Source organism: Telopea speciosissima, unplaced genomic scaffold (genome assembly GCF_018873765.1).
Source record: "Telopea speciosissima isolate NSW1024214 ecotype Mountain lineage unplaced genomic scaffold, Tspe_v1 Tspe_v1.0017, whole genome shotgun sequence".
Lineage (NCBI taxonomy): Eukaryota > Viridiplantae > Streptophyta > Magnoliopsida > Proteales > Proteaceae > Telopea > Telopea speciosissima.
The window spans coordinates 56,951-75,051 of record NW_025317353.1 but is presented as its reverse complement, the minus strand read 5'-3'; the positions used below and the strand labels follow the sequence as shown (position 1 = coordinate 75,051).

General features: G+C 39.9%; 1 protein-coding gene across 3 annotated transcripts in view; it reads right to left on the bottom strand.

The window, feature by feature from the left end:
* The window catches only part of LOC122647289, a 99,003-nt gene that overhangs the window by 72,172 nt on the left and 8,730 nt on the right, over positions 1-18,101 (bottom strand). For all 3 annotated transcript variants that reach the window (XM_043840706.1, XM_043840709.1, XM_043840707.1), the window contains 4 exons: positions 12,290-12,480; positions 9,952-12,186; positions 7,774-7,849; positions 5,400-5,519 (listed from right to left, as the gene is read on the bottom strand). In XM_043840706.1, the coding sequence (XP_043696641.1) occupies positions 5,400-5,519; positions 7,774-7,849; positions 9,952-12,186; positions 12,290-12,473 (2,615 nt within the window). In that variant the 5' untranslated portion in view covers positions 12,474-12,480. The remainder of the gene's footprint in view (positions 1-5,399; positions 5,520-7,773; positions 7,850-9,951; positions 12,187-12,289; positions 12,481-18,101) is intronic.

Genomic DNA, 18,101 nt, shown 5'->3' with positions numbered 1-18,101 from the left:
ACTCCCTCTAAGTTTATCATGTATCAGATCTACTCCCAACCCAGCTCTAATATGGTCATTCCTCATTTTATGCTTCCTAGTTTTCCCACTCATCCATCTCAACATCCTCATATCTGCAACAACAACAACAACAAAAAAAAAAAAAAAAGAGCTACCCAGTGCACAAGGCTCCTGCTACTGCAGGGTCTGGGAGGGGCAAATGTACGCAGCCTTACCCCCAGTTTCGCAGGAGAGGTTGTTCCCAAGTTTAGAACCCACAACCAATAGGTTGCAACACCAAGTTTATTTATATGGCACTTCTTCACTGCCCACCATTCTGCCACGTACATCATAGCTGGTCTAATGATAGTTCTATAAAACTTTCCTTTAAGCTTTAAAGGGATACGTCGATCATACAGACCTTCGGTCGCACCTTTCCACTTCATCCACCCTGTTTTAATCCTTTGGGCAACATCGTCATCTACGTCGCCCTCCTTGTTTAGGATTGATCCCAGATATCTAAAGTGGTCACTTTGCGGGATCTCCCTCTCATCAATATTCACCACCTCATTATCCATCCCAGCGCAGCTAAAGTTACACACCATATATTCGGTCTTAGTTCTACTTGTCTTCAGACCTTTTGATTCCAAGATAGTTCTCCATAGCTCCACTTTGCGTTAATCCCTGCTTTTGTCTCATCTAACAAAACAATATCATCTACAAAGATCATACACAATGGGACCTCATCTTGTATGTCTCTAATTAAGTCATCCATGATAAAACATTGCTAAAAACCAAAAGTGCGGTAAAATATTCATTTGTTTTGATATCTAAAAAAATATTTTCATTCAGAGCGATTTTGATAGCATTCGCTCACAGCAAATAAGGTTTGACCGGAACATGATTCCATCAATATAAATCAGATTTAAGCAATCTTGGAATTGTTGGAAAGCTGGTTTTGTGCTCTACCTACTATAAAAGGTCTCATGTAAAAGTAAAATCATTTGATCAGTCAAATTTCTTAAAGAACAAAAACATTTCTCTAAATCGAGAGTAGGTTAATTACTTATTGATAACATCATATCTTCTAAGAACAGCATAAACCAAATGTGAGAATAGGTATACCTGAAAATGACCAATTCCAAGAACATATAAACCAAATGTGAGTTTTGATTTTTCACAAATATAACTGATATCATAGTTGTCATGGCAGTTAGGTGACCCAAGGCGTTGGAGAGGGTAAAAAATCAAGGTGACACCAACCAGGCGATCCAGTCGACCAAAGCGCCTGGACACCTAGGCGACACCTCGACAACTATGACTGATATATTGAAAAAATAATACTAGAATGCGATTTAGGCTGCCTAAGTGCCTAAGCGCTTAGAGAGGACCTCAAACGCCTTGGATCGCCTAGCGCCTTGACAACTATGCTTTCCTCTGAAATCCCAACACTTGATCTAAGAGCAAGATCCCAAGCTGAATTCACCACATTACGACACCCTGCAGCTGCAAATCCAGTAACCCAAGAACCCATAGAGAGAGAGAAAGCTCAAAATCAGAAGAAGAAAATCGATTCAAGTATTCAACATCAGGGGCCAGTAGAGTTGCATCGAAGCCTAACTCAGGCGAGGGCCCCACTGCAATAGGCGGCGGAGCAGCAGATTGATCTTCGGCCGCCCTGCCGAGTCAATAGAGTTACAAAAGAAGAGAGACTGGAACCCATGGTTTCTCCTCCATCAAACTCAAGCGCACAAGCTTTCAATCATGTCACAAAATCTCTATTCTCAATCCATCCTTCGCCTTCCCCTTCAAGTTGAAATACGCTCTACAGAGTGACCAATTTAACCGCTTGTTCGGAATGGTGGCCGTTCTTCTGCTTGTTAGGCTTTGGATTTATCATGCAGTCGTGGCGTGGGTTAATTTTCTTCCACGAAGAACCAGAGAGATGGAGTTCTATCTTCAAAGATGAGGAGATACATGGGCATGGAGTCTCCCTTCTTCCGATAGAGATCAGGGTTCTTTCCTTTAAATGAGTCGAGCAAGTCGTCAGTGCGCCCAATGTTCGTGAGGACATCGGTTGTGGTGGGGTTCTCATGGAGCAGGACGAGATGTGGAGATCCAGAGGCGTTGCTCTCACTGGAGAGACTGAACAGAAGGTGGTAAGATCAGCCATATGTATGTCTTCATCAGATGTTAAGCCGCACTCGATAATAGCAAGAGATATATATGGAAGACATGTTATGTTGCAACCACTGGTACCTGAAGAGCTTCCCAAGGTAGCAGGAAAGAATCCAATCCCAAATGGAGAAAAAATCGCCGGAAGAAGGTGACCGGGTGGACGATGTTCCATTGCAGGTCCAGGTGAAAGATCTTGCAATGATGATGAATTTCTTTCTGATGGCCTCAGTTCCCTTTTGGCCATGGAAGCTCAAGCTCTAATGTAGATCACAAGTCCATATGTACCCGCAGGAACAAGCCCCAAAACCAGCCCAGCAAGGTTGTGGACTCGATTGCTGTGAGAGGCAGCCTGGTCTGATGATGTGGCAAGTTTTTGTTGGTTTGATGGAGCATCACCTAAGGCAGCCCCAGCCCAGAGAGAATCATGAAGAAGATAAGAGACCAAGATAGGGAAAAAAATTTACCCGAGTTACTGTTCACGTGAACAGTGATTTAGGGGCAGATATGGACAAGTTGATGGAGATTAAATGCAACTTTGAAGACTTCTAGAAGACTTTCTAATTTATTTAGTTTCTATTTTAGTGTCCTAAAAGAAGGCTGACATATAAAGCCTTAGTAGTTTCTAATTCTAGTTAGTTTCTATTTTCAATAAGCCATGGTCACTGATTGCCAGGTTTAGTAGTTTTTATTTCCTAGTTTCTATTTTAGGAAGTTTCTATTTTCTACCTTTTATTTTGTAAGTTTGCCTAAGCTATTAATAGGCCCCTATTGTAAGGAAGGAACAGATTTGGAGAAAAGCATTTTCAGGCCTTGTTGCCATCGGTTATGGGAGATTCCATGTTTCAACAGCTAGGATAGTTGTGGGTGAGAGACCCAGGCTGAGAGAGCCATCCCCCTACCCCACCCTCCTCTTCTTTATCTTCTTCTCCTTTCTTCTTACCTTTTATGTTCTCCATTCATCTATAATAGAAAACAACAATTAAAAAAAAGAGAGTTTAGTTATTTAATTTGTTCCTCATCGTGTTGATCCTGGCTGCAATTGATCTCCCACTGGTTTCCCTGGTTCGAGCTTGACTTCGCATTAAGCTCGCTCCCTTCATATCTGCTTTTTTATTTCGTTTCTTCTCGTACAAGAAATTGAAGGTCGCAACTCGCGAGTCATCTGTAAAATTTTCCGGGCTAATTTGGGGAGAAATTTTCCAGAGCCTTTTCCGGAAAAGAGGAGTCTCATGTAAAATTTTACCGCAGGAATATTTTCCAAATAACAAAACAAACGGTGAAATTCTAATTTCACAGTAAAATTTGTTTTACCGACTATTTTACGCTGAAACAAACAGAGCCTTCTGGAAATTCTTCTGATGTGGGAGCATCTGCTTCAACTTCGAGGAGTTGTACCAGTTTCTATATACTAATAGTTCCAGAGGTTCAAAGTTCTATTATTTGAAAACTGGATCTTGTTTGAATCTCAGAACTGTGGCAGAAAAGGATTTTCAGTCATATATTTGTTGTCAAGTCAAAAAGGCAAAATATTTGTATTCTGAGAAAAGGTTAATCGAGAAGATCTAGAGAAAGGAGGCCAATTTGTAGTGCATCAACCTCAGGGACATGATTGTTAAAAAGTTTGAGGGTATCATTTGGAATTTTTAGAAAAGGGACAAGTTTTTCTGCCCTCTATTTTTAAGTCAGGTGTATTTTATTAATTAGTGTAGAAACTGAGGATGAATGGTTTTAGTTTAGGCGAAAATGCTTTTCAAAACAGTTCCTCTTATATATTTCTACTTGGGATCAATGAATTGCACTTTTAAGTTTTCTAAGAATTTTTCTTTGTTTTTCATCAGTATTGCTTCTGTTAATAAGGTTGTTACTACTGTTATTGTTCTGTTGCATGTTTGGAAGGCTCTTCCATCCCTAGCCACTAAACAATGAGTGTTTCAACTTTCAATCATTTTTATTGGACTTCATTGGTGCAGTATTCCACTGGGAAACACTAATCCAGCTAAGGAGACCAGAATCATTGGCTTTCAGGTGTGTGTAACTGGTTTCTTTTGAAGTTAAATGTTCAGAATTTCACCGCAATAACCAAAATATTTCAGTTTTGTAAGAAACTGAAATGAAGTGACCGTCAACATATAAAGTGCAATTTTCGAAATTTTGCCCAAACATTTCAGTTTTGGCAGGGGGTGAAATGGTAAAAAAAAAACAATTTCAGACCTTGCTGAAGGTACATCCATTGGAGGCATTGAAACAGGGTCCTAGTCTCTACTTCTTGTCCTGTCTATGATGATACCTAGAAAGCATATCAAGGATTTGTTGTTTGGGCTGAAATTTTGAGATTAACTGATCTATAAGTCTACTATCCAACTCTAAAATTTCATGACTTCTGAATGCTTGGTTGATTTATGGAAAATTTCTAAAGTTGGCTGATTTTCACAACACTAAATTGCATCAGGTCAACAGGACCGCCTAGACATATTGGCTTGGGCGTGGGTTTGGGCTCAAATATGGTAGACTGAAGCATTTATGATGGGGCCACCACCATATCCTAAAGTTTCAGATACGATGGACATCCTTTTTATCCATATTTTACTTAGCCAATGTTTACTGGATGGTACAATGAGAGGACTTAGAATTTCAAACAATTTCGCTGATTTAAGGGTCAAATCTCCTTAATTTTTAAAATTTCAGTTCATCTTCAAATGTATTCTTGCACTGCAAAAAATTTCATGCGATTCCACTATGTATTGAAGCCCTTGTTCAATTTGACTAAAGTTTACATAGTTCTGGATTTTTTGGATTGCCGAACCTTGCAAGTTATTGCCATATGTGTTACTTAACAACAGAAGCAGCTATATTTGGCTCTAAAACCTTCAGGGTTAGGGCCTGTTTGGTCTAATCCTGTATCTTTCTAAAATTCTAGCACAAAATGTATGTGTTTCATATGAGAAGTATTGAAAGCCCTGTACTACCACATGAATCTATAATTGCTTCTCGAAACAAACCCCCCCCCCAACACACAAAAAAAAAATGGAGGCTATTTTCAAGCACGGCATACACTGAATGCATCAAAAGCTTTTCTAATTTCTACATATATTTTTTTTATCGTGTGCACCATCTCCCTTCAAGAAATGTTTTTTTCTCCTCTTCTATAGTTAACATTAATGTGTTCTTTCTTCATAAGGGATCCTAAAGAAATAAAAAATAAAGATTAAGAGAAGTGGAAAAACTCCATATGGAAGTGTTACCTTGATGCAAAAGCAACCTCACTATCGCTACCAACTTTGCAGATTTGATAAACAGCAGTGAAAACCAACCTCAAGACACCTTCTTCTGCCAGATTAAGATCCACAAGCATTTCCAAAGATCTGTTTCATCAAAGAGAAATCAGCATAAATCAACTTCTATCATCATCAAGATTAGAGTATTATAAGTTTATAACCCAGCCAAACATTTCCTACTTAACCCATTAAGTCAATCAGTTGGTATAAGATGCTGGAAACAAAATGTGAAACAGCATGGCCCACAAGACTTCTATAAGCATATAGCAAAGAACATTGGAGGTGGTAAAGCATAGCATTAGGGATGTCAACTGCATACCAAAGGGCATGGACAAACAAGATAATTGTTCCTCTACTTTCGACGGGTTATGTTGCAACTGTGCATGCCAGATAAAGGTTTTCTAAGGATCATGTTGTTGGACTTCCATTTAATCGGAAACAGGAAGGAGAATCTATTACACAGAAAGAGAAAACAGAAGGAATACAAACAGTACTCCAAGAAAGGAGACACCTTGCCAAAAGAACTAAAAGAGGCATCCCTCCCTGCCAACTAAAAATTAAAAAAAAAAGGCCTTACGCACCCAGATAACAAAAATAAAAATAAAAATTAGACAAGCCGAGGAAAACGGAGAAAGACAAGCCTCACAAACAGCAATAAAGACTCCAAATCCCCCAGTAGATATCAAACTCAGAGCAATAGACGGAAAAAAATTCATATCCTACTCTTCACTCTACATTGAAATAGTACTTGCTCCCCCCCCCCCCCCACCAATTACGCTTCTTGCTTTACAAATCCCCTCCCCACTTCCAGTCCAATAAATATTCTCCCCCTTATACTCAATTCAATTGTGAGTTAGCCAAATGTCAAACCAATCTTTTATACACACCTCGATAGTACTAAAGAGCTACATCTGAAAAAGCCTATTCTTATCCGGAGACAAGGCTAGATTTTAACCACGTGGAGGATATGTGCCAAACTTAAGGCCCCACCTCAATTGCATGGCCCCATAACAACTCTTCCCTTTGTATCTGCAGTACTCCACATATTGACATTTTAGGTAAACATTAGACAAAAAAGCGAGCTTCAATTTTTATTTTTTTTTTAATGTGCCAAAAGTCCTTTCAAACTAAACTTTGACATATGTTGACATATGAATAGGAATCGGTGAATCCTACCTCTGCATGTTTTCTGGTTCTACAAAAGTTATGATAACCGTTTACCCAAGCTTGACAAAACTGCGAGTCCAGTAAACCATGGTTCTGAAGACTGGCCAATACAAATAAAAGTTGCCCCTTTTGGATCTTTATCAGCTGGGACCAATCCCATCTATCACTATCAGCCTATCCACCAACAATACCAGGAATTTACTCATTGAATCGATCAAAACCGATCAGGATTGGTATAGCCTGGGAAAAATATAGATCCTGACTGCAATATTTAAATCCTTACTGCCTACATCATTCCAGTACAAGCACATGGGCTGGTTTCTACTTTGTTTTGCCTTGCTGCATTTGTCTTTCTCTTGGAGGAGAATGGTCATGTGCACCGTAGGGAAAAATTTTGTGGTTCACTGGTTCTGCTTTGTAACTTTGTTCCCTATTCTTTTGTTATCCTCTTCATTCGTCTCTTTTAATAAATTCACTTTTTCAGCTGATCAGAATAGAAAGAAAAAACAACTGCAGTTGTTCCTAAAATGAATTCAAATCAACTTACAACAAAATAAAGAGTACGTAAAACTAACCCATGCCCTATCCATTAGGAAAAAGATCCTGTCAATCCGGGCAGCGTGCAGCACTTGTGCAGCGCCTGGGATTGAACAGGCGTTTTTACCGCCTTGCCCCCTGCCCAATGCCCTGCCCAAGCAGGGGTAAGGCGGTCAAAGCGCCTGCTCAATCCCAGGCGCTGCACAAGTGCTGCACGCTGCCTGGATTGACAGGATCTTTTCCTATCCATTACTAACAAATTAGTGCTAAATAATTAAATCTGATTCAATACCATGTGCACTACACTAGTGTGCTACTCTCCTCTCCAGTGAACCAGTTCCATCTCCCAATACATGATCAATTGCACAAAATAGACGTAGGATAACCTGATACATTGGAAAAACAATGTACTTTTCTCCTATGGAGGCACATACCTCCATGAGTCTGAGAAGAAGTGTTAAAAGAAAGTTTTTGAATGTTATGAGCAAGAACTGTTAGCCAAATAGCATATATGAGAGCAGACAGTCATTTTCTATGATGTAGTATTTACTCATGTTAAGCATTTTAAGGCACAAACGACCTAATAAATCTCACATGACCCAATAACAAGAGGCAAACATGTTAAACAGAATCTTACTGCTCTATCTCATCAGATTTCAAGAAATCCAATGCCAATTGCAGGCGACGCATTCGAGCAATTCTCAAATCCCATCCTGAAACAATATAAGCAATTCATACATCACCAGTAAACAATGTGTTTCAATAATACCCAAGCATGAAATAAATTTACAAAGATGCCAAAAATGTTCTTCACATACAAAATATGGCAGAAAAGTTAGCATCACAGCAAGACCATCTCATCATTGAAGAAAGCCACTAAACTAAAGCTGTATTAACATCAAATTCACGTCCAACCATGAAAATATTTTACTCTAGCATTTATTACTCAAGGCATAACCAAACGAATGTCAAACTCAGTCAACATTAACCCCATTGAATTAATCAGGAAAATGTAAGCCCACTACAAAAACCTTTTGTAAGGATAACATGCAAAGAGATTTATTAGAAAGGAAGATCCAAGCAACATGAAGGCCCAAACAGTACAAAGAGGAAGTCTAGAACAAAGAATCTCAAAAGAAAGGGGGGGAGTGCTCTATGATCATATTACAGAGGGGGTATTGTCCAACACATGAGACTTCCCCACCAATGCTATCTAGGAGATAGCACATCTAAAAAGCTGTTGTCTAATCGCATTTTCCATTCAATAAAAAAGGGCCATAACTAGGTGCAAGTCTTGCTTTCGCAGGATCCCAGGAGGATGGACAGGGCTCGTTCAGAACCATCGACATTTTCTGCATGAAGTTGGCTCTTCTCAAACTCAAATCTTCATGCTCACAGCTCGAGCTTTTGCCGTTGCACAAACAATCTCGGTGGAGGGGGGATTAGGTCTTTCTCATTCAATGCATCTGTATTAAGAAAGTCACAGCAGATGAGGAATTTCAGGACTAACACGGAAGAGGAAAATAGGCTTCAGGGAGTGGAGTATGTCTTTTCATTCAATACAACGAATTTCAAGACTACACAGAAGAGGAACTTAGGTCTCTGCCTCTGATCGGGTTTGAAAAAAACTTTTCAAGTCAGTCCCATTTATGTCCATGATTGAAGAAAACAAAGGAAAGAAAAAAGAACAATATTTATAGGAAGCCAATTTTTAAGGTTTTCATTGGGGGGTGGGGAGATCAATCACAGTGAAGGTTATCATGTTTCAATTTCGATCATGAATCATGATTTTAGCCATTGACTGAAAACGAAAATGTTTTGGTGATCTTAGCCAAAACCATTGTACTTACATGGCTTGAATCTGTTCTACAGAAATAACTTAAGTTATTCTGATACTACTAATTTAAATGCAAATAAAAGGACAACATGACCCAAAGAGAAAGGGAGAAAAGCATGGTTTCTCCAATTAAGTGATGATTCCAGGTTGCACATTCACTCCATGTTGCACGAGGGTATATCCAGCTGCTCCAAACCAACAGATAGTGATGTCTGATGCAAATCAACTGACATTGCAAAATATTATGAAATTAGTTATCTTGTACCCAACTGCTTTCTTAACTGAGGTTTCTTATTTGTAAGACTCTTTTGGGGTTTAAGTAATTCTTATCAGGAAAACTGCTATGCATTCGTATTTTGTGAGTGAACTCATACTTGGGGTTTTCTAGAACTAGAAATATGGCATTATGCCCAGTTATTCAGTCCTCCCATTTGGGCCATAGGGAGGTCCAAACACCATAAGGTATTATGATTGGTGGTTTGGTGCTATAAAGCAGACCAGTAGATTGCTTAGGGGTGGAGTATGGTATTGGAGTAGTTCACATAATTAGCCTTACATGAACAAACAGGAAAGCCCTTGTTCCAAACTGGTCACAAAACCAAAATTGCTAGTACTCCATCTCAAGCTGATCTATCTCCTCCAATTCGATGGAATGTCCCGGTTTTTTCGTCTTATAGGGATAAACTCAACAAGAAAACTTAAATGATCATAATATAAAAGCCAGCACAAAAGAGCTTCTTAGGTGACAAATGTAAGAACAAGAGCACAGATCCAATATACAAGGAACCTGATCTCATAGCCACAATCCTGTGGTAATTATTCTACAAACGAATCCAAGCCAGTTTGTCAATCATGGCAGCATGGCATGGGTTCCATGCTATGCACTCCCATGGCTACTAAATTATTTTTCAGACTAGATAAAATGAAAAAGCAAGTCTATTGAAGTCCAAGATATGACACTAAGTTGGATTCTCTCACCATTTTCCACACACATGTGATCCGCCTCCTCAGGACCTTCATATAAAAGAACTCTATCCAAAATTTCAACTCTCCAAGGTGGCCAGTGATCCTCACATTCTTTTCCTGTTAAAAAGCATTCTGTCTGATATTCAGAACTCAAACTGACACTTGGTCGCCAATATAGAGCATATTGCGCAGGAAGGACACTCGAGGAGACTGAAATTGAGGGAAGAACAACAGATAGACCATCTCGTGTCACCAAATAGAAACATCCCTGGAAGGAGCAACCAACAGCTTCCCCAGCAAAGACCTCTTCCATCCCAAGCACATTAGAACTTCTGCACAGAGAATTCAAGTCTCTGTCATCTTGAACAGCTGACGCAACATGTAAATGGGTATGAAAAAGTTTAAAAGCCTTTTCATCCTCTCTAGAAAAATTCTTGATAAGCCGAGTGAACCCAAAGGGAGAAAAACAAATGGAATCATCTTTATTAAATCTATGCATAGGGAGAAAAATTCTTCGCATTGGACTCAACGGCAACTCATAATTGGTAATTTCCTGATCCTTTAAGTGTGAAGCACCAAAGAAACCACTCAAATAGGAATCTTCCCATCCGTCTCCCTCAAAGTGCCATCTTTTCTTTTTCAGACCATGGTGAGGTGAGAGATTAGAAAGCATCCTCTGACAGCCTATTTGAGAACCTCCAACTCCCCAACCAATCAATACTTCAAAACCAAAATGCTGATAATGGGGGAGCAGTTCCTTAAATGAATAATACTTGCTTGAAACATGGTCAGCAGCACAAATTAGGTAGACCACACCATATTCATCAACAGCAGCCAACAGTGACGAATTAGAAGCAACCATCAACCTCTGGAAATTTCTTTTATGGCACAAGTAACCTTCGATTTGTAGATCCATAATATTTTGAATTTTTCCATCCTGTCCAGATTGTACAGCAACACCTCCTGACGCCATATCAACCCCTACAGACAACAGTTCTTGCCTAAACAAGTCTGGCCTTGAGGTGAGTCCACAAATCCGCAAAACATCAAGGCATGTGACAAATTCTCCAGTAGTTGCATCATAAACGAAGATTAAACCATGATCATTGAGACAAACAAGAAGATTATCAGAAAACTGAAAGTCTGTCCACTCAAATTCCAGATCCAAATTGAGATATGTATCTGGAAGTTTCACCGAGCAAACCCATTGTATTCCCCACTGAAATATCATACCAACTACCACTACAATCTTGCTCCAGCTTCTAGCATCTCTTTCACGAGTGTTGTTCAGAACAGGATCTGCTAAAGCCAGAGCCAACCCAATTAAGCGGTGTGAAGAGCTTGAGAACACTCTGGAACATTTATAGGAACCACAGCTTCCCATGCTCACAGTTTGGGACAAATCATCAGAGTTCTCCATTAGGTCAACTGAACTAGAATCTGAATGTACTGCTCTATCAGCCTCTGGATCTAATGCTGTTTTATCACACCTGTTTTCCTTTTCCGTCGACACAGTATTGGCACGAGAAAGAAAGTCCAAGAATAGCGAGGAGCTATCAAAAATGTTAAATGAAATAATTTCTGCAGAACAAGGAAAGGATGGCTTTGAAGGGAACCTGGTGCAAAAGTTACCGTCAGACTCAATAGTCTCAACTTTGGTGAAAAATGTCCGCAACCATTTTTTTGCAGACAATTTATCATTCTTAGCTTCTGTACAAACATCATGTGAACTCCCCTCAGTCCCATTAGTCCTATCTTCTTCCGAGGAATTTGCAGGACCTCCAGAACATGAACTGGAGTGCTCCTCTATCTTGATATTAGGAACCAAGGCAGCAGAAGGCCCCCATTCTACCCACCTCCCTGGTCCAATCTCACCTTCAGGCAATGTACTGGTCAATTCAGCAGTTTTATGCGAATGGCAAAAGGCATGGACTGTAATACCATGGTTGCCAGACACAAAAAGAAGCTCTCTAAAAGTAGCATCTTTGTGCTGATTGTAAGTGTCCCCACAGTGACCCCAAGCTAGTGACTTTACATCACAAACAACCGCGTATTGCTCAGATCTTGCAGAATTACTTTCAATAGAATAAGCTCCATCTGTAACAGCTTCTGCAGATCCAGATGTGCATGGGATATTATCTACTGAACCTGACCTTTCACATGCTGCAGAACAAGAAGCCAAGGAACTTGAACTCTGATGACCTTCCAAATGATATCTACAGTGGTCATTTCTCTTCTTACAGTCTCCTGTTGTGCATTTAAAAATAAATATAAAATAATAAAAAATTGACATAAGTAAATGCATGGAGCTAAGCAATAAGGAAAGAGGGAGAATATATTAGAATGTTACCAGCAATCAATGGAAGAATTAAAGCTTCACACTGGTACGAAAGCAAAAGCAACAGCTCCCTTGTTGGAGATATAAAAGCTTCACGATATTCTGATGGATTTAGTTGGATTTCAGATGGACCCCATTTCTGCAACTGCAGCACAGCTAGACCATTCCCAGACTCACCACCAAAAGAAAAACCCATTTTGATCCTACAAGAAAAGAAACCAAGGTAAATGAATAGATGCAAACAAAAAATTATTGAGATCAACCAGGAGAGAGAGCAAGTGGAATGTGGATAGTGGTAGAGGAGTCTAATAAGCCATGAAGAACAATAAGCATGTTCACACATCGTATAAGCAATCAAGATTGATAAGATGCCCGAATTAAATGACACACCTTGAAGAAAAATGAACAAGATGGGATGCATAAGCAATAGAATTCTATTGAACATAGGTCAGTAAAAACTCAATCAACTTTGGGCATCCCACTTCTTTTCTCCTTCTCCTAAAAAAAAACTTTACACCAATATTTTACCATGTTTTCAAAATGTCTGCACGCCAAAATGTGTCCAATACTGGCAATACTGTTCTCATTTTACTCTAATTTTTTTGTAGGAAAAAAAAAAAAGAAGATTTTAATTAGAGAAGAATGTACAGACATAGGACACCCCCCCCTTCCCAACCCAAAAAAAAAAAAAAGAAAGCCAAAACGTACATAGCTTTACATTCAAAACAGAAGGGGAAAGAAAACCAGGCAAACTTCTCTCTGAAGTCTTTAATTGCAAGACCTGAATCAATGAGATAACTACCAATATGCAATATTAACAGAAACTCTGGGAACAGATCTTGAGTGATCTTCAAATAATCTCATATTCCTTTCTTTCCATTAACTCCAACAATAGCAAGAGAAGCTATGTTGCACAAGATACTAACCCTGTCCCTTGTTTCCAGGAGAAGTTCTTGGCCAGAGTCTACATAAGTGTTTTGCACTTCTAACCCATATCAAATCACTCCAAAATAAGCCAAAATATCCCCATACCACCCTATCCAAAATGTAGAGAAATAATGAGCAACAGATTCCTCATCCCTATAGCACATATGGCACCAATTTGCTACTGCCCATTCTCTGTGCAAGAGGTTATCTATGGTTAAAGACTTATTCAAAGCCAAAAACCCATGCAATAGTGGTTATCCTTGGTGGAGGTATGGTACACCAAACAAAACATGATCAGATTTTATGGCAATTAGCTGCATGAATTGCCAAGTATGTATCCAGAAATCTGGAGAAAAAACAAAGAGGTTAGCTGATTAACTTATATTTTATTAAGACAAAAAGTATAACAGAATAGCCTATTGATGCAGGTTTATCACCAAACTGGGCTTCTTTCCCTAGAAATAAGTCTAGGATTGGGTTATAGACATATTGGGCCTTTGGTCCCAAGGGTTTTCAATGTAATAGGTCACTTTTATGGACCTAAAGTAGGGCTACATATTGCATACAGGATTAGCCCTATACTTAATATGGGTTGACTGGATTTATTCAGGTCTTCTTCGACAGGACTCCATTTGGACTGCCTCAGCCTCTTCTAAAGCTTCTTGGGTTTGGCGCAAGATCATTGAGTCCCGTCACCTTGTTCTTCATGCCATCCACTCCCAGATCGGCGATGGTCTCTCTACTTCCCTTTGGTTGGATCGCTAGCACCCTAAGGGGATCCTCTTACACTTGGTCACCCCAAGGATTATTTATGCTTTTGGGCTTCATAGGCTTGCTCTAGTAGCGGACATCCTCGATCATGATGAATGGGCTCCCCCCTCTTCCTCTTCCCCGACTCGTATCCAAATTTGGAATTACCTTCAGTCCATCTCCAGAAGACTGCCAGCTAGAGGTGATTGTGTTTCCTAGTCAGCAAACAGGTCGCTCTTGTTCTCTTCCAAGGCAGCTTGGAATCTCCTTCGATAGAAAGGCCCGGCGGCTGTTTGGAGGAATCTTCTCTGGTTCAAGCATAATATCCCCTGCCTTTGCTTCACAGCCTGGAGAATCTTCACCAACTATCTTCCAACTCAGGCCTTTCTTCGCAGTCGTCAGATCCAAGTCTCCCCTGCTTGCTGCCTATGCTGGAACAATGTGGAAGACTTGAATCACCTATTTTTTGAGTTCCCTATTTCGAAGGCCATTTGGAAAGGTATTCTGAGCAAATGCTGGCCTGCCCATAGAAGAATTCTCCCATTCTCAAGAGAATGGATTTGGGTGGATATGACCTATGTCGGATCCTCTATTTGTGACACAGTTGGAAAAATGGCTTTCTGTGCTGCCCTCAATCATATCTGGATGGAGCGTAATATCAGGAAATGGACCTCCAATTCTCATTCTTATCAACAGATTTGGGATTCCATTTCTTTTGAAATCAGCTCGAAACTTTTGTTAGCTCCTCCCTCTTTTTGTTCTGACACCCCAAGGAACAGACTTATTGTTGTAGCCTGGGGTCTCTCTAATGTCTCTTTTGTTGCTCTAGCTCCCATTAGTTGAGGCTTTGGCTAGCTGTTTGCTCTTGTAATTCCCCCTTGGGGGCTCTTTTTTGTTTTTTTTCTCTCTTTGGTAATGAATTCTTTTATTCACCCCAAAAAAAAATTGAACCGGTTGAACCATTAGTCCAATTTAAGTGCTTTTAGGATATTCTTTTATAATAGAATCTTTTTAACTTAAGTCATATTTTAGGATCCACACCTCTACACGAATTTTAGAGAGGGAGTGCTTTGTATTTAGACTCAGCCTGGGATTTCTTATTCCTAGGCTGCGTAGGAATTTAGACCTTTGGCCAATATAACTAAAGAACAACCGTGGGGCTCTCCTCTGGACCTCACTGTTTCATGAAATCTGATCTTGCAAGCTGCTGCAACCTTTCTTCTATTGAAGATCTGCTTTGTGTGTGATCAAGGCCGGTGGGATTGGTGTTTGATCCAATCAACACCTTGCGGTGTGAAGCCCGGGTGGTTCGTTGGTGGGATTGGTGTTTGATCCAATCAACACTTTGCGGTGTGAAGCCCGAGTAGTTCCTCTCAAGTTCTACTTTCAAGTTTCTGTCCAAGATTCAATTTTTATTCAACTTTTGCATTCAAACACGTTGCTGCCATGGATTCCCTGCACAACAGTAAGTTTGAAACATTCCCCATCCCCATACTTCTTCTTCTAATCCTCTACATCCCCAACCCTAATCTCCCCCTTTTAGTTTTTACTTTTTCCCATACCCATAATTATGTGCAGACCTAACCATCAGAAATTCATCAAACTTCAACCACGACACCCCCTGCCCATAAGGAAAACTCGATCTCCCTTGCTGCCCATTCCAACCACTGAAACCGTAATTTCCCCCACCTCAAATCAATTCCCAAAACCCTAAAGCTCCCACAGCCCAAACCAACCGTCAGAACAGTCTACAAATCTGATCGATTATCCCTCATACCCTCCTAAGAAAACCATTCAAGTTTGGTTAACTTCTGTCCAGTCAAAACCCTAGAAATCCATCTTTTCCTCTCTTCCAAAACCCGAAACCCTAACCCTAAATTGCTGTTAATTCAAACCAGCAAACTTCACTCCATTAAAACATCTCAGGACCTTCATTGTTAGACTCCCCTACAACATCTCAAGACCTTCACTGATAAACTCCCCTACACCTTCCTAGCATAACCAACACCTCAAACCCTAACCCTAATTTCACCAAAAACCCTATTTTAACCTAGCTGATTCACTTGTTCATAACAAATCCTGGTTTACTGGCTCCTAGTTGGTCCTCTACTAATCTAGGACTACATTACCTATCAAAGTCACATATTTAAACCCGAAATCCTATGGATAAAAGACACTAATTACCCTTCTAACTATTTACTGATCAGGGGCATAATTGACCAAATAAATAGGTAAACAAGAAATAAAGATCAGGGGTTACTGTAGCATGTGAACGGTGCCATGAACAGTACCCACTGGATTAGAAACTATATAAACTAAAAAAAAAAAAATTTGTCCTATCAATTATGATGGGCCCACTCCAACCAAAATGACTTGCCATACCAAATCTGAGAGCATGAGAGGAAAAAAAAATAGGATTTGAAGCAGATGCTCTCTTTTGATCCTCTTAAACCCTGTTTTCAGTAAGTAACCAGATCTAAAACCTTAAAATCTCTCCTCATCCTTCTTTCTATCTTCCTCCCCTGATCATTCATATGGTTTTCAACACTCTTTCAACTTCCAGCAACCTAGCATCCTCCTCTTCATTTAATTCTCTGGATAACAATTTATGGTATGTAGCTACTAGACACCCTGTTCCGTAATTCTCTTAACCTCATCCTCTAATTGGAAGTAACAACCCCTAAATGAGCCAAAAGAACTTACACTTCCTCAAACATTCAAGCAAAAGTCTTCTGAACTGTGGAATCCAGGAAATCCTACCATTTCTGACTACAAGACAGCTTTCAACCAAAACCTACTTATCGACAGCCACCTTATATAATCTTCAGCAACAGTCCTTAAATCTTCCTCCTAACCATCTGTCCTCCGAAAAACTTAATTGATTTCCTTTTCCCACCTTGTATGATATGTTGGTCAGGAACTCCTCACCATTCTGGAGTGAAATCCCAATCATAAAAGCCTAGTAGCCCACAACTCTTTGCAGCATCACTCCCTAATGTACTTAAGTCCTATGGGCTCCTTTTAATTTTGGGTGTGCTTCTATTGAAATGGGCCTTTATTGGCCAGGGTATGGGATTTTATTCAGCCTGGCTTTCTGTCATTAGCTCCTATGGGAATCAAGTCACTATCTCTAGATTTAGGATGTTTATAAATTCCAATTTACTGGAAAAAGGGCCTACAAAGGTTTAGGAAACTTGCATTAGGAATTTTAGTCTATAAATAATTGACTGCAATTGAACTTTGGAGTGCTATTCACTCCTCTAAGAGAAAAAGGTTCTTATACTTTTGGTTGATGGGCAACCAAGTCTGTCATGTTGAAAAGTTTGTTTGGCTTTCTTTTCTTTGTTGTTCTTTTATTCTCAGCTTAATTTCTCCACATTAAGGTCAATTAATTTTGGTTTTTTTTTTTTTTTTTTTTTTTTTTTGGTGAATAAATAATTCATTACCAAAGAGGAGAAAAAACAACAAAGGGCCACTAAGAGGGGAATATACAGCAAGAAAGCAAAGCAAGGCTAGACCCTCAGGCGGAGGAAGGCCTGCAAAAGGGAGAGGGGAAGACCCCAGGATACAATTATATGCCTATTTCTTGGGGTATCAATACAACGGAAGGAGACAGAGGAAATCTTGTTTCTAATGTCAAAAGAGATGGTGTCCCAAATCTGCTGAAAGAATCTAGAGATGGGAGACCATTTCCTGATATTTCGCTCCATCCAAATCTGGTTGATGGCGGCACTGAAGGCGAGCCTTCCCACTGCATCGCAGATAGAAGATTCGGCAAATGACATGACCACCTAAATCCACTCTCTCTGGAAGGAGAGAATCCTACGACTTTTAGGCCAACATTTTGCTAGGACCCCTTTCCAAATGGAAGAGGAGAGGGGACAAGAAAGAAAAAAAGGTGATCGATATTTTCCTGTGTTCCAGCAAAGAGTGTCCCAGTGCATGAGGCTCCCACTACAGCAGGGTCTGGGAGGAGCAAATGTATGCAACCTTAACCCCTGCTTCTCAAGAGAGGCTGTTTCCAAGTTTTGAACCCACAACCAACAGATTGCAATAGAACAACTTAACTGTTGTGCCAAGGCTCACCCACTGTTGGGGACACTAGGAATGAGGAAGGATTGCATTGGAAGGCAGTCGGAGAGCAAAT